General features: G+C 36.1%; 1 protein-coding gene across 1 annotated transcript in view; it reads right to left on the bottom strand.

Annotated features, from left to right (window-relative positions):
- SH3TC2 (SH3 domain and tetratricopeptide repeats 2) overlaps positions 1 to 13,449 on the bottom strand; it is a 75,980-nt gene that overhangs the window by 12,224 nt on the left and 50,307 nt on the right. The window contains 4 exon segments of the mRNA XM_051978949.1: positions 9,597 to 9,747; positions 11,016 to 11,101; positions 11,104 to 11,137; positions 12,198 to 12,348. Coding sequence (XP_051834909.1) covers positions 9,597 to 9,747; positions 11,016 to 11,101; positions 11,104 to 11,137; positions 12,198 to 12,348 — 422 coding nt within the window.

Here is a 13,449-nt window from a genome sequence, read left to right as displayed (position 1 = left end):
ATGCTATTGAGAAAAAGAGAGAGAGAGAGACAAATATGTATAAGACCCTGTGCTACCTCTGGGGAGGGGGGTGGAATGACAAAAATCTATTCATCTTTGACCTCAGAGGACTTATTTTCCATGGCTTGTGACATGAACACAAGTATATATATATATAAAATATTAAAATATTAAGTAATATTAAAACATTAAAATAAGGAGCTCAGCTAAAATGAGAAGAGGATATTATGGGGGTGGAGTGAGGGGAAAAAGATCCTGATTTGCAAGAAAATGAGGATAAGATATTTTCAATTTCTCTCATTGCCTTTGGGGCAATTCTATATAATATTCTATATTCTCTCTATATATATATTCTATATATAGAATAATAAAATTCTATATAATAGAATATCTGGGAGGGCAGATAATAAAGAAAGGAATGGGCATTAGCTTCAGCAAACAGAAGGGAAATGATTTGGCGATCCTGCAAAGGATTCCCAAAGGTAGGAGGGGTGAGACTACGGTCTTGCAATAAGTGCAAATGGAGGATTAATTATACTCAGATGAGTTGGGGAAACGAAGGGGGAAAGAGCAAATAAGTGGAACACACAGAGATAAAAAGAGAGATAGCAGAATGAGGGGGAGAAAGAAAGAAGGAGAGAGGGACAGGAGGCAGGTGAAGAGAGAAAGAAAAGAGAGGAAGAGAGACAGAGACAGAAAGAAATAATAAAAAATAAATATGAGTAAAAGAGGAGGAAGGAAGGAAGATGGTGTTCAGGATAGAATATTGGATTCAGATTAGTTTAATCAAAACCACCCAGAAAGATGATTTTCTAGCTTAAAACTGGGAGAAAAACATGTATGTAACTAAAGGAAGAAGACAAACTTAACAATTATAATCATGAATATGAACGGATTAAATTCTCCAATTTAAAAAAAAAGAAAAAATGATTAAAAAGACAAAGCCTAACAACTCACTGAATTCAAGAACATATGTAAAATAGATAAAAATGAAAATGTAGGATTGGGGAAACTTTTGCTTTAGGTTATTTTTAAAAAGCAGAGGTTGCAATCACAATATAAATTAAGACAAAGATAAAATGCTATCAAGAGAGATAAACTGGGAAATGATTTCTTATTTAAGAGCAATGTAGGCAATGAACAAATGCCAGTACTAAATACATATTTACCAAATGGCATGATTGCTAAATTCTTAAAGTTCGAGCAATTTATAAAAAGACATTAATATTAAGACAATAATAGCAATAGATTTTATAATTCTCTATTAGAGGTGGACATATATAAAAAAGAAAGAAAACAGAAAAAATGGGGAACTGAACAAAGTGTTAGAAATTACTTTTAAAATGAAAATATTAAAGAAGACAAATATTTCTTAGCATTCCATGGCATCTTTACAGAAAGTGATTATGTATTAAGGTTCAAATAGAATAAGAAAAATATAAAAATACAAAAATAACAATCATCATTTATAGACCTAAGTTATAAAGTAGTGATAAATAAAGGATATGATTAAAGATATTGACCCTAAATGGAGAGTAAGTAATAATAGTCATTAAATAGAGAATAAGTAATGTGAGAAAAAAAGAACAAAACAATTGATTGTACATTTTCAAATGAATGCCATATAGACCTTTCATACTAAACATGAACAAAATATAACTGATTATTTTTATTCCCAAACCAATCTCTATTCTTAATCTTCCTACTTCTAAGAAGGAAGGAGCAAAATACCAATGTTTACAACTTCTGAATCATCTTCAACTCTTCATTTTACCACTACCCTATCCCCTTCCCCAAAAAAACCCTTAGTGGTATAGTGAAAAGAGTGCTAAGTCTGGAATAGGGAAGATCTGGATTCGGATCCTTGTGTGACTCTAGGCAGATTATATAATCATTATCTGTTTCAATTTCTTTAACTGTAAAATGGGCATGAAAATAGCACCTATTGTCTAGGATTATTGTGCAGATCAAATGATATATTTGTAAAGTGCTCAGCATAAGTGTCTGCTATATAGTAAGGACTTAGTTTCCTTTCCTTCCTTTCCAAGTTCATCAATTCTGCCTCCACAGAATCTCTAACATGTAAAAGAGAGAGGAAAAGAAGGAGGAGGAGGAGAAGGAAAAGGAGAAGAAGGAGGAGGAGGAGGGAAGGAGGGAAAGAGGGAAGGAGATTGTGTGTGTGTGTGTGTGAATACATATACATATATATATATATATTCATCCGCATACATATACATCTACAAATATACATATTTGTGTGTATATTATATATGTATATGCACATATGTAGAGAGATAATTTGTACCTATTTATATGTGTATATGATCTTTTCTCTAATAGAATGTAAGCTCTGTAAGGACAAGAACTATTTCATTTTTAATGAAAATCCATAATCCTTAAATCCATAATCCTATGAGCTTGTCCCTGAGTTTTCTCAGATCTTTTTAATCTCTTTATTCTCTCTTCCCTCACTAGAGGCCCTGTTCTTGTTGATCCCCATCCCACCACACTTTACTAAATCTGGTGTTATTCCTGCTCTTTCTTCTTTTCTCCCTCACCCTATCTTTCATTTTTCTTTCAACCTCTGGAAATAATCACTCTATCTCCTTAGGTCTTTTCTAAGCTACATTTTGGTTCCTCTAACTGACTTTATGTCATGGGACACTCAGTTTTCTCTCTATGGCTTGACAGAGTGAATCTAATTCTTAATTCTTAAATTCTTAAAATACTAGAAAATTACTATGTGTCTTCCTCTTTCTCACTGAGTCTTCTCCAGATTATATACTCCTTCCACCTATACCTTTAACTGATCCTTGTATAGCACAGTTTCTAATCTCCTTACCATTTGGCACTATTTTCTGGCTATTTTCCATCTTAGTCACTGGCCTCTGACTGCCCTTCAGTCTGTCAATATCATTCCTAAAATACAGTTACCACTATACTCTAGATGTGGATTGACCAGGCAGAATACAGTGGGACTATCTTCACATCTTGAACTCTATGCCTCCTTTTAATGAACATAAGTTTTCACTAGCTTTTTTATCTGCTGTACAATTCGATACTAACTCACTCAGCAAGCAGTGTGCTAGGATCTAATCTTCAAATATTACATGGAAAATAAGCCTTGACCTCAAGGAAATTACATTCTACTTGAGGAATAAAACATGTAAGCAGGAGAGAGAGTATTAATAAGTAGAAAAGGAAAGACTACCTGTGGTACATGAACAGAGACCTGGAGAGATGAGAGTAGATGGGAATTCTCAGAGTCTGAAGTTAGGAGAGGGCATTCCAGGCCAAGGGACAGCCTATGCAAAGGCAGAGGTGGAGAATGAAAAGCCATCATATGTTGACATATTGAATTTCTATCCATTGAAATTCACAGATCTTCTTAAAACTAACTATGAAGAAGCAGCATATTACAATAGCAAGAGTCTACAATCTGGGCCCAGGATGTAGATTTAGATTTCAGCTCTAGCTATCAAATCACTTCATCTCTCTGATATTCATTTTTCTCATCTGTAAAATGGGTATATAATAACAATAATTACTTGATACTTCCCTCACATGAAGGCTTGTGAGGAAAGTATTTTGTAAATCTTAAATGGCTACAGGAATGCAAGCTATCTTTGCATGAGTTACTGTGGGAAAATGCATGTTCCCAAACAAGAAACAAATTTTGGATCCCAGCCTGCTGAAAAGTGGGAACTCCCTTTACACACAACAAAAGTTAGCTCCGTCACCAAAGGCCTTGGGCTGATACACTCTTATGCGGTAATAGAACAGTAACGTGATTTAGGTTCTTACAGTGTGGGCAGGGCCAATGTCTTATTTGTGATTTCCCAGAATCAGCATGATGTGTCACTTAGAAGAGGCACTTTGTAAATGCTCCATGGGATGAGTTCATACACTGCATGGCTAAGAAAAGTCACCATTGTTTATCTAGTCTAATTCATTCCTGAATCGGAGGCCCCTCCCAAAGATCATTCAAAGCAGACATGTGGGCCAGGAGGCAGGAAGATGGGGGTTCAGGCATTCCTGATCATGTCTTAGTTTGTATTTTTCTTTTTCTTTGAGAGAAAATATTAACAAGCAGAGACCAAGCTGTGTAAGAACTTAATGAGGATTGACTCTAGAGTATCTGTATAATAAAGCATAATAGCCGATATTTATATCATTCTCTACAATTTAAGAAAGTGCTATATAGATATTATCTCATTTGATCCTGTGATGTAACTACTAGAAGTATTGTCTTCATTAGATGGATTTAAAAAAAAAACAACACTGATAGTCAAGGAAGTTTAGAAATATGCTAGTGACAACACAATTAATAAACAGGAAGCTGAGATGCAAACCTAGGTTTCTCTTCACCTCCAGGTCTAGAGTTCCTTATATTGTACCATATTGCACAAATAGGTTTGTTCTCAATAAATTGTCCTCTAAAAACATTATTGAATCCAAGATTCAATCTTGGATTCTCAAGAGAAAGGCTAAAGGATCCTCCATAAAAGTAGCTATGGAATAATGGCAAGGATATGAACTTCATAGAGTCAGTAGACTTAGTTATGACTCCCTACTTGGCTACTTAGTAGTTGTGTGATCCAGATCTCAGTTCCTGGATTTGTAAAATTGCTGTGATTTCATCAGTATAGGGTACTTCCTTATGTGGAAACTCTTTGCACCAAAGGAAATAGACAACTTATCAGCAACTAACAGTTTTAGGGATATTCCCAGATATGGAAAGCTCAAGGGGCTTGTTGTTTATGTTTATGTCAAAGGTAAGATTCAAACCCAGATCTTCCAGCCTCCAAGGTCTGTCTTCTATGTACTATGCTGCATATGCATGGTCACCCTGTAATGGTCATCCTGGAAGAAGATGCAAAGTTTAACTATGATACTATTCCTGCCTTCATGGAACTCGTGGTATAACAGAAGAAAAAACCATACAAGAGAATTATATTTTACTGCATTACGTGTCCTAAAATCATAGTAAAACAGGATCTTGCATCTCCAACTGCCTCTTAGATATTTCAATCTAGAAATCCCATGAACATCTCAAATTCAACATGCCCAAAATGGAACTCATTATCTTTTCTCCCAAGCTCTCTCTTCTTCCAAACTTCCCTATCACTATCAAGGAGACCATCACCATTCCAGTCACCCAAACAAGCAACACAGGTGCTCACTTGCTCTCACTACCTCATATCTAATCTTTTGCCAAACCCTATCATTTCTATCTTCAAAACATCTATTGCATACTTCTCCTTCTCTCTTCTGATCCTGCCACCACCCAGGAACAGACTCTCAATGTCTCACATCTGCTTATGGGTCTCCCTCCTTCAAATCTCTCCTTATGATCAAAATGATCATTCTAAAGGGCAGACCTGATTATGTCACTCACCTACTCAATAAACTTCAGTGGCTCCCTATTACCTCCAGGATTGGATTTAAAATATTTTACTTAGAATTAAAATCTGTTCATAATATGGCCTCTTCTAGCTTTTCCTGTCTTATATTAATAATCAACTCCTATCCAGGCACTCTACATTCTAAAAACAATGGTTTTCTTTCTGTTCCCTTCGCATGATACTCCATCTCCTCCATCTGTGCCTATTCATGGAATGTTTTGTCTCCTCACTGCTATCTCCTGGCTTTTTTTGAGATTCAACTCAAATCCAAACTTCTTCAAGGAGCTTTTTCAGTCTTTCTCATTCTCTGCTGTTAGTACTTTTCCTTTGTAATTGGCTTTAATTTATTCGATATAAATTTTGTATTACAATTTTTTGTGTATGCTGTCTTCTCTATTAGAATGTGATTACCTTATCATTACAAACCTCTCAAATTGGTAATTATGACAAGAGAAGATAATAATAAATGCTGGAGGGAATGTGGGAAAACTGGGACACTGATGCATTGTTGGTGGAATTGTGAAATGATCCAACCATTCTGGAGAGCAATCTGGTACTATGTCCAAAGGTTATCAAACTGTGCATACCCTTTGATCCAACAATGTCTCTACTAGATCTGTGTTCCAAAGAGAGCAAAAAAAACGGAAAAAGGATACACATGTACAAAAATGTTTGTAGCAGCCCTTTTGTAGTGGCAAGGAACTGGAAACTGAGTGGATACCCAAAAGTTGGGAAATGGATGAATAAGTTATGGTATATGAATGTTGTGGAATATTATTGTTCTATAAGAAATGATCAGCAGGATGATTTCAGAAAGGCCTAGAGAGACTTACATGAAATGGTGCTAAGTGAAGTGAGTATAATCAAGAAAAGATTGTACACAGAAATAGCAAGATTATGTGATGACCAGCTGTAATGGACTTGGTTCTTTTCAACATTGAGATAATTTAGACCAATTAAAATAAACTTATGATAAAGAGACCCATCTATATCCAGAGAAAGAACCAAAGGAACTGAATATGGATCATAACAGTTTTTTCACATTTTTAATTTTTGTTTGTTCTTTTTCTTTCTCATTTCTTTCCCTTTTTGATCTGATTTTTCTTGCGCAGCATGATAAATATGGAAATATGGATAGAAGAAAAGCACATGTTTAGCATATATTGCATTACTTGCCATCTAGGGGAGGAAATAGGGGAAAGGAAGGAGAAACATTTGGAACACAAGGTTTTGCAAAAGTAAATGTTGAAAACTATTTTTGCACGTACTTTAAAAATAAAAAGCTATGATTATTAAAATCTGAAAAAAGTCATGTTGAATACCTTGAGGGCAGGGTCTGTTTTTGTTTTTATAATATAAGCATTTAGCACAAGTCCTAGAACACAGTAAGCCTTTAACAAATGCTTGTAGACTTGCTACCTAAAGTTCAAAGGAATTTTAGAGGCCATAGAGTACAACTTTCTAATTTTACAGATGAAGAAACTGAGACCCAGGGAGGTTGAGTTAATTAGCCAGAGCTTCTCCTAAAGTCTCTTCTAGTTCTAAAATCTCCAAATGGCTATCCAGAGTTCATTTGAAGAACTACAGTGATAAAAAATTAATCACCTCCTCAGGCAGTCCATTTCAATTTTGGATCTTTTTAATCATAAGGAAGTTTTTCTCTACATGGACACAAAGTTGGCCTTCTAATTTCTGCCCATTGCTTCCATTTCTGTTCTTTTGGGTTATGCAAAATAAATGGAATTATTTTTCCACATTACAGATCTTCAAATATTTTAATACATCGATATTCTTCTTCCTTTTCCCCCACACCATGTTGTCTTCTGCGTTGAAACACTGCTCAGAATCTATATATATTTTGTAGACTTCATTCCTTTTACTATCCTGGTCCCCTCCTCTGAATATTCTCCCTAAAATATGACATTCTTATTTGAATAAAATAATTCAGCTATAGCCTGACCAGGGCAAAATGCAGTAGGCATATCGCTTCCCTCATTCCGTGCAAAAGCTTTTTAAGTTATGTAGTATTATTATCTGTTTTCATTTCATGTGATCATTACTCGGGACATTCTACCTTTATGAGTGTCATTACCAGGGGCAGCAGGATGTCATGGTAGTAGAGAAAGAGCTGGCCTCAAAGCTAGGAAGACTTGGGATCAAATCTTGTATCTGCCACATGCTGGCCATGTGACCTCAAGTAAATAATATAAACTCCCAGTATCTTCATAACTCTTATAAGTTACAAAGGAAATGCCAAACTTCATTAGTCAAGAGAATTTCCTCACTGGGAATTCACTATATCACAGAAATCACAGGTCTTTATATTTACAAAAATATTTATAACAGTTCTTTTTCTTAGGGCAAAGAACTGGAAATTGAGGAGATATAATTTCTATAAGAAATGATGAACAGGAAGCTCTCAGAGAAAGCTGAAAATTCCTCCAGGAACTCATGCAAAGTGAAATGTACTGTGTACAAAATAATAAAAGTATAATGGGATGATTAGCTGTGACTTTATTATTCTCAGCAATGTGATGATCCAAGACTACTCTGAAAGACTTATGATGAAAAATACTATCTATACCCAGAGAGAGAACTAATTGAATCTGAATACAGATTGAAACATATCTTTTTTTTTTTTTACTTTTATTTTTCTTCATGGGAGTTTTCAGTGGGTGGGAGGGAATATATATATATATATGTATATATATATATATATATATATATATATATATATATTTTACAACATGACTTTTATAAAAATGTTTTATATAACTTCACATATGCTTTTTCAATTGGGAGAATGGGAAGGAATAAAGGGAGAAAATCTAGAACTCAAAGTTTTAAAAACAAATATTTAAAAAATTATTATTTTTTTTAAATCACATGCCTTATCCCTCTTTGTAGTGGTCAGAAACTGGACAATGAATGGATGCCCATCAATGGAGAATAGCTAAATAAATTGTGGTATATGAATGTTATGGAATATTATTGTTCTATAAGAAATGACCAGCAGGATGATTTCAGAAAGGCTGGAGAGACTTATATGAACTGATGCTGAGTGAAATGAGCAGGACCAGAAGATCATTATATACTTCAACAACAATACTATATGATGATCAATTCTGATGGACGTGGCCTTCTTCAAAAATGAGAAGAACCAAATCAGTTCCAATAGAGCAGTAATGAATTGAACCAGCTACACCCAGTGAAAGAACTCTGAGAAATGAATATGAACCACTACATAGAATTCTCAATCCTTTTATTTTTGTCCACCTGCATTTTTGATTTCCTTCACAGGCTAATTGTACACTATTTCAAAGTCCAATTCTTTTTGTACAGCAAAATAACTGTATGGACATGTATATATATATTGTCTTTAACATATACTTTAACATATTTAACATGTATTGGTCACCCTTCCATCTAGGGGAGGAAAGGGGTGGAGGGAAGGAGGAGAAAAATTGGAACAAAAGATTTTGCAATTGTCAATGCTGAAAAATTACCCATGCATATAACTTGTAAATAAAAACCTATATAAAAAAAAATCACATGCCTTGACTGTGATTTTAGATTTAGACTATGTTAGCTTATTTGGCTTTTGACTATTTAACAAATATTTTGTTATTTCAAAATATTTTGAATATTTAACAAATATTTCTTTAAATGACTGTTACATGCAGAACCCAATGCTAGGGAAGAAACTGGGAAATTTGCAAAGTTTAAAGAAGACAGAGTTCCTACTTTCACGGAGTTATATTCTGGTAGAAGGATAAGATGTAAAGTATATTATACAATGTTCTATGATTTTAATTCATAATATAATGTAGGATTAGAGCTGTAAGGGGCCATAGAGGCCATCAAGACCAACCCTTTCATTTTACAAATGACTAACTTATCCAAAGTATAAGCTGTAAGTGCCTAAGGAAGGGGATTTGAATCCACATCTTCATGACTACAAATCAATCCTTTAAATGCTGTATGCAAAGTTTGTCCCTCTCCACTCATCTTGATTTCTATCTGGCCACTGGACCCAGAATGGTCTGGAGGGAAAAGTGAGATAGGTGACTGCCCAGCCCTCCCTCACAATGCAATTCACATGCATGTCACAGCATCACCTCCCTGATGTCATCCTTCCTCTCAACCCCACCCTTCCTGGTCTAGCAGCCCAAATATGAATTCCCCACTTACCTGCAATGGTGCTGAGTCTAGCAGCCAAGGTGGCAAATTCCAGCGCCTTGTCATACCCCTGCAAGGTGAGCTGCAGCTCTGTCAGCTTGTTGAAGAGGCGGAGCTCGGTGCTGAAAGCCTTTATCCTCCTGGCTATGGGGACAGCTCCTCGCTAAGGACAGGAAAAATGGAGCCCTCAGACTTCCTGTTTGGGAGCTCATCCCAGCCACATTCTCTGCCCATCTCTCTCCAGAAGGAAGGGAGAGACCCCATTTCCATCTGTGCCTCTTTTATCTAGTCACCCTTTTCAGGTTGACAGACAATTTTTTATTCTAAACTTAGAGATCTTCTTGGTCCATATTTTCATTTGATGAAAAAAAGCTTGGAGAAGTTAAGTGGCAATGTCTTAAAGTGGCACAAGCAGGATTGAAACCCAGGTTTCCTGATTTCATGTCCAAGAGTCTAGCACCAAGGCAATAAAGAGTGGATTCTAATCCTGATCCCTCTTTAACAAGACCCTACTTTCTGAGCTTTAGGTTTTTCTTTAGGGATTCCTGTTCCCCCATTCCCTTTTGAAAACAAACAAAAGGTTTTCAGTCTAGAACATGAGGATAATAATACTTCTTCCTTTCCCTTGACCTCAAAAAGCTATTTTGATAAAAAAAATGCTTTATAAACTTTAATGTTTTACAGAAATGGAAATTATTAAGACTTTGTCATGCATGATCCCTAACCTCATTCATCATGAGAATGCTATTAAAAATGGACAGTTTTAAAAAAAAAAGGCCAATTGAAAGTATCTTATAGAAGCCAAATGATTATAGCAAGCCTCTTCATGAAGTGGAAAGTTCCCTAGATTGATTTGAAGTAGCCTGTCAAATCCCAGCTCTGTCACATACTCCATGTGAGAACTTGGGCTAGTCAATCTCCTCTTAAGACCCAAATTTCCTCCTCATGAAGGAGAGAGTTAAACTAGCTGGTGTTCCAGATCCCTACACCTCCATCATTCTGTTTTCATACTATCATAGATTTAGAACTGGAACGCATCTTACAGACCATCTAATCCAACCCCTTCATTTTACAGAGAAGGGAATGAGACTGAGAGAAAAGCCAGTTATCCAAGTTACACAAGTGAAAATGGCAGATCCAGAATTTGAACCCACGATCCTCTGACTCCAAAACCACTGGAAAGATGATCACTCTCCCATGCTTGTTCTCCTAACATACATACCAGCTCTCATATTTTATTATGTCAGTCCCTACTAGCTATGACATTCTGTGATTTTGGGAATATCTGGACATCAGGAAGGAGGCACAACTGGAGGGGTCAGATTTTAGGACCCCTTTTCTCTTAAATTCCAGTAAAATCTACTAACATTATTGAATTTCCAGATTCATGTCCTACATACATCAAGGTTTCCATGTAGCCCCATGAGTTACCCTGTAATATTCAGCTGCTCTATATCTGTTGCGGTTTCCATTGAAATATACATCCCCTGCTCGTTCATAAAGTCTTAGGGCTAAGAAGGTTCCTCAGACTTCAGGGCATTCTGTATGGCTGCCTGAAAGGGAAAATAAATAATAATTAGGAGGAAAAAAAGGCTTGCTCTCAAATTAGTTTAGCATGGGCTAACATTTGAGCTAGCATTTGAGGATCGATCATGGATTCAATGTTTCTATTCTATGTGCCTAGAATCTATCTCTTTGTTTTCAATCTTGGATCTTCTTTTGATATCTTAGTGGTATTCATGTATCATCATTTCAGCACTTGGATCATCCATATGTTTAATACACATTAACTGCTTTGTTATAGCAGGGTTGTAGAAGAGAAAGAGCATCGGACTTAAAATCAGTAGACTCAAATTCAAATCCCAATTTTGTCACCTATTAGCCTCCAAATCCCAAATCAATCACCTTCTCCCAGGAAACTTTCTGATTCTAATGCCTCCTCCTTCTATTGAGTATGACTAGCTCTTTCATCTGATAGTGACACCTGTATACTATTCTATATTAGAGTCATCTTCCAGCTCCTCTTCTTCCTCCTCCTCCTCTTCTTCCTCTTCCTCCTCCTCTTTGTCTTCTTCCTCCTCATTTTCCTCCTCCTCCTTCTCATTTTCCTCCTCCTCCTCCTTTTTCTTTCTTTTTCTTTCTTTCTTTCTTTCTTTCTTTCTTTCTTTCTTTCTTTCTTTCTTTCTTTCTTTTTCTTTCTTTCTTTCTTTCTTTCTTTCTTTTTTTCTCTTTCTTTCTTTCTTTCTTTCTTTCTTTCTTTCTTTTCTCTTCTTTCTTTCTTTTCTCTTCTTTCTTTCTTTTTTTCTTTCTTTCTTTCATTCTTTCTTTTCTCTTCTTTTCTCCTTTTTCTCCTCCTCCTCCTCCTCCTCCTCCTTCTCTTTCTTCTTTTTCTTCTGCAGTAAAGCTATTTATTTATTTTTTATTTTTGGTCCTTTTCTTCCTATCTCAAGGTATATTTTTCCCTGGGACCCTGGGACCTTGGAATCTACTGGATGAGTTATTATTTTATCTTGTCCAAGTCAGGGAGCACCAGATTGCATTTCCAACTAACCCTGATGCTTCATAGTACAAGAGATTCCTTCCCTGCTCCAGGATGCTGATATAGACACTTACCTGAAAATACATTTCCACCAGTTCATCTTCCTGCAAAAGGTAGAGTAGTTGCCCAGCCACCAGCCAGGCTTCAGAGGCCTTGGCCTGGTTCCCTAAGTCAATGAAGATTTTCAGGCTTTCTTTGATACAGGCAAGGGAACGTCTTAGGGACCTGGAAGGGAAAAGAATTATAAAGTTAGAACAGAGAAAAAATCATGACACTAAAAAAAGGGTGTATGTGTGAATGTGTGTATGTGTGTAAAATTCTTCAAAATAATAAATCTCTTTCTTAGTAGAATGGACTGCCTTGGGAAGTAATGAGTTTCTCATCATTGGAGATCTCAAAATGAATGCCTAGTGATCACTTTTTGTGAATTGTAGAGAGTATTCCTGCTCTGAAAGGAGTACTATTTCATGCCTTCTAAAGTTTTCAACTCTGAGATTCTGTGCTTCTGAGAGTCGGAAAGACTGTTACAACAAAGGATGTTTGATCAAAGAATATGAGTGCTGAAATGAGGTCATAGTATCATCGGAGGGCAAATCAAGGCCCAAGTTTTCTATTTCTAAAAGTCCTTTCCAAATCTGACATTTTGTGTTCCATGTTTTATAGCACCTCTAAGCTCAGACATTCTATCTCCAAATATGCTTCAATGCAACTACAAAGTAGTTAGTCCTTGTCTACATGTTGGTCTCAAAGCTTTCTTTCAGTCTCCAGAAAAGGTAATGCCTGGAATTTGGTCCAGCCTGGCCCACTACATTCTCCTGAGTCCTTTGGGAATGATTTAGAAAAGACAGGGTCCATAAATCTCCTTTCCAATTCTATTTCCTGTTCTGTTGTTATTCCTGCGTGGCCTCTCAAGAGGCCTCTGAGATATGGTTGTTCCCTCTGGGTCTCTAGAGATGACTGCTGGGTATAATTATAGACTGGTCAGTTCACAGAACTGGTCTTTGCTTCAGAAATTCTTCATATCTGACCTCACTGTGCTTAACTAGGGGATATGGAGGATGGAAATATGTGTATAGGGCTGGCCTCCATTCCCCCAATATATCACACTGGTCCCAACCCAGTCACAACCTGGAAATGCAGAGTAACAGGTCAGACTGACCATTGATCAGAATGTTCAGAGAACTTTTAAAATGTCAGGATAATAAAAAGTCAGACTTGAAAAGATCCTGAAAAGGACCTTAGAATTTAATCAAATTCACTCAAGGAAAGCCAGTTGTTGAGTCAGTACTTGAATCTAGGTCTTCTTACTGAAAGTGTATTCCCCTT

This window comes from Antechinus flavipes, chromosome 2, assembly GCF_016432865.1.
Source record: "Antechinus flavipes isolate AdamAnt ecotype Samford, QLD, Australia chromosome 2, AdamAnt_v2, whole genome shotgun sequence".
Lineage (NCBI taxonomy): Eukaryota > Metazoa > Chordata > Mammalia > Dasyuromorphia > Dasyuridae > Antechinus > Antechinus flavipes.
Note: the sequence above shows the minus strand (reverse complement) of the source record. Positions and strands in the feature narration are given on the sequence as shown.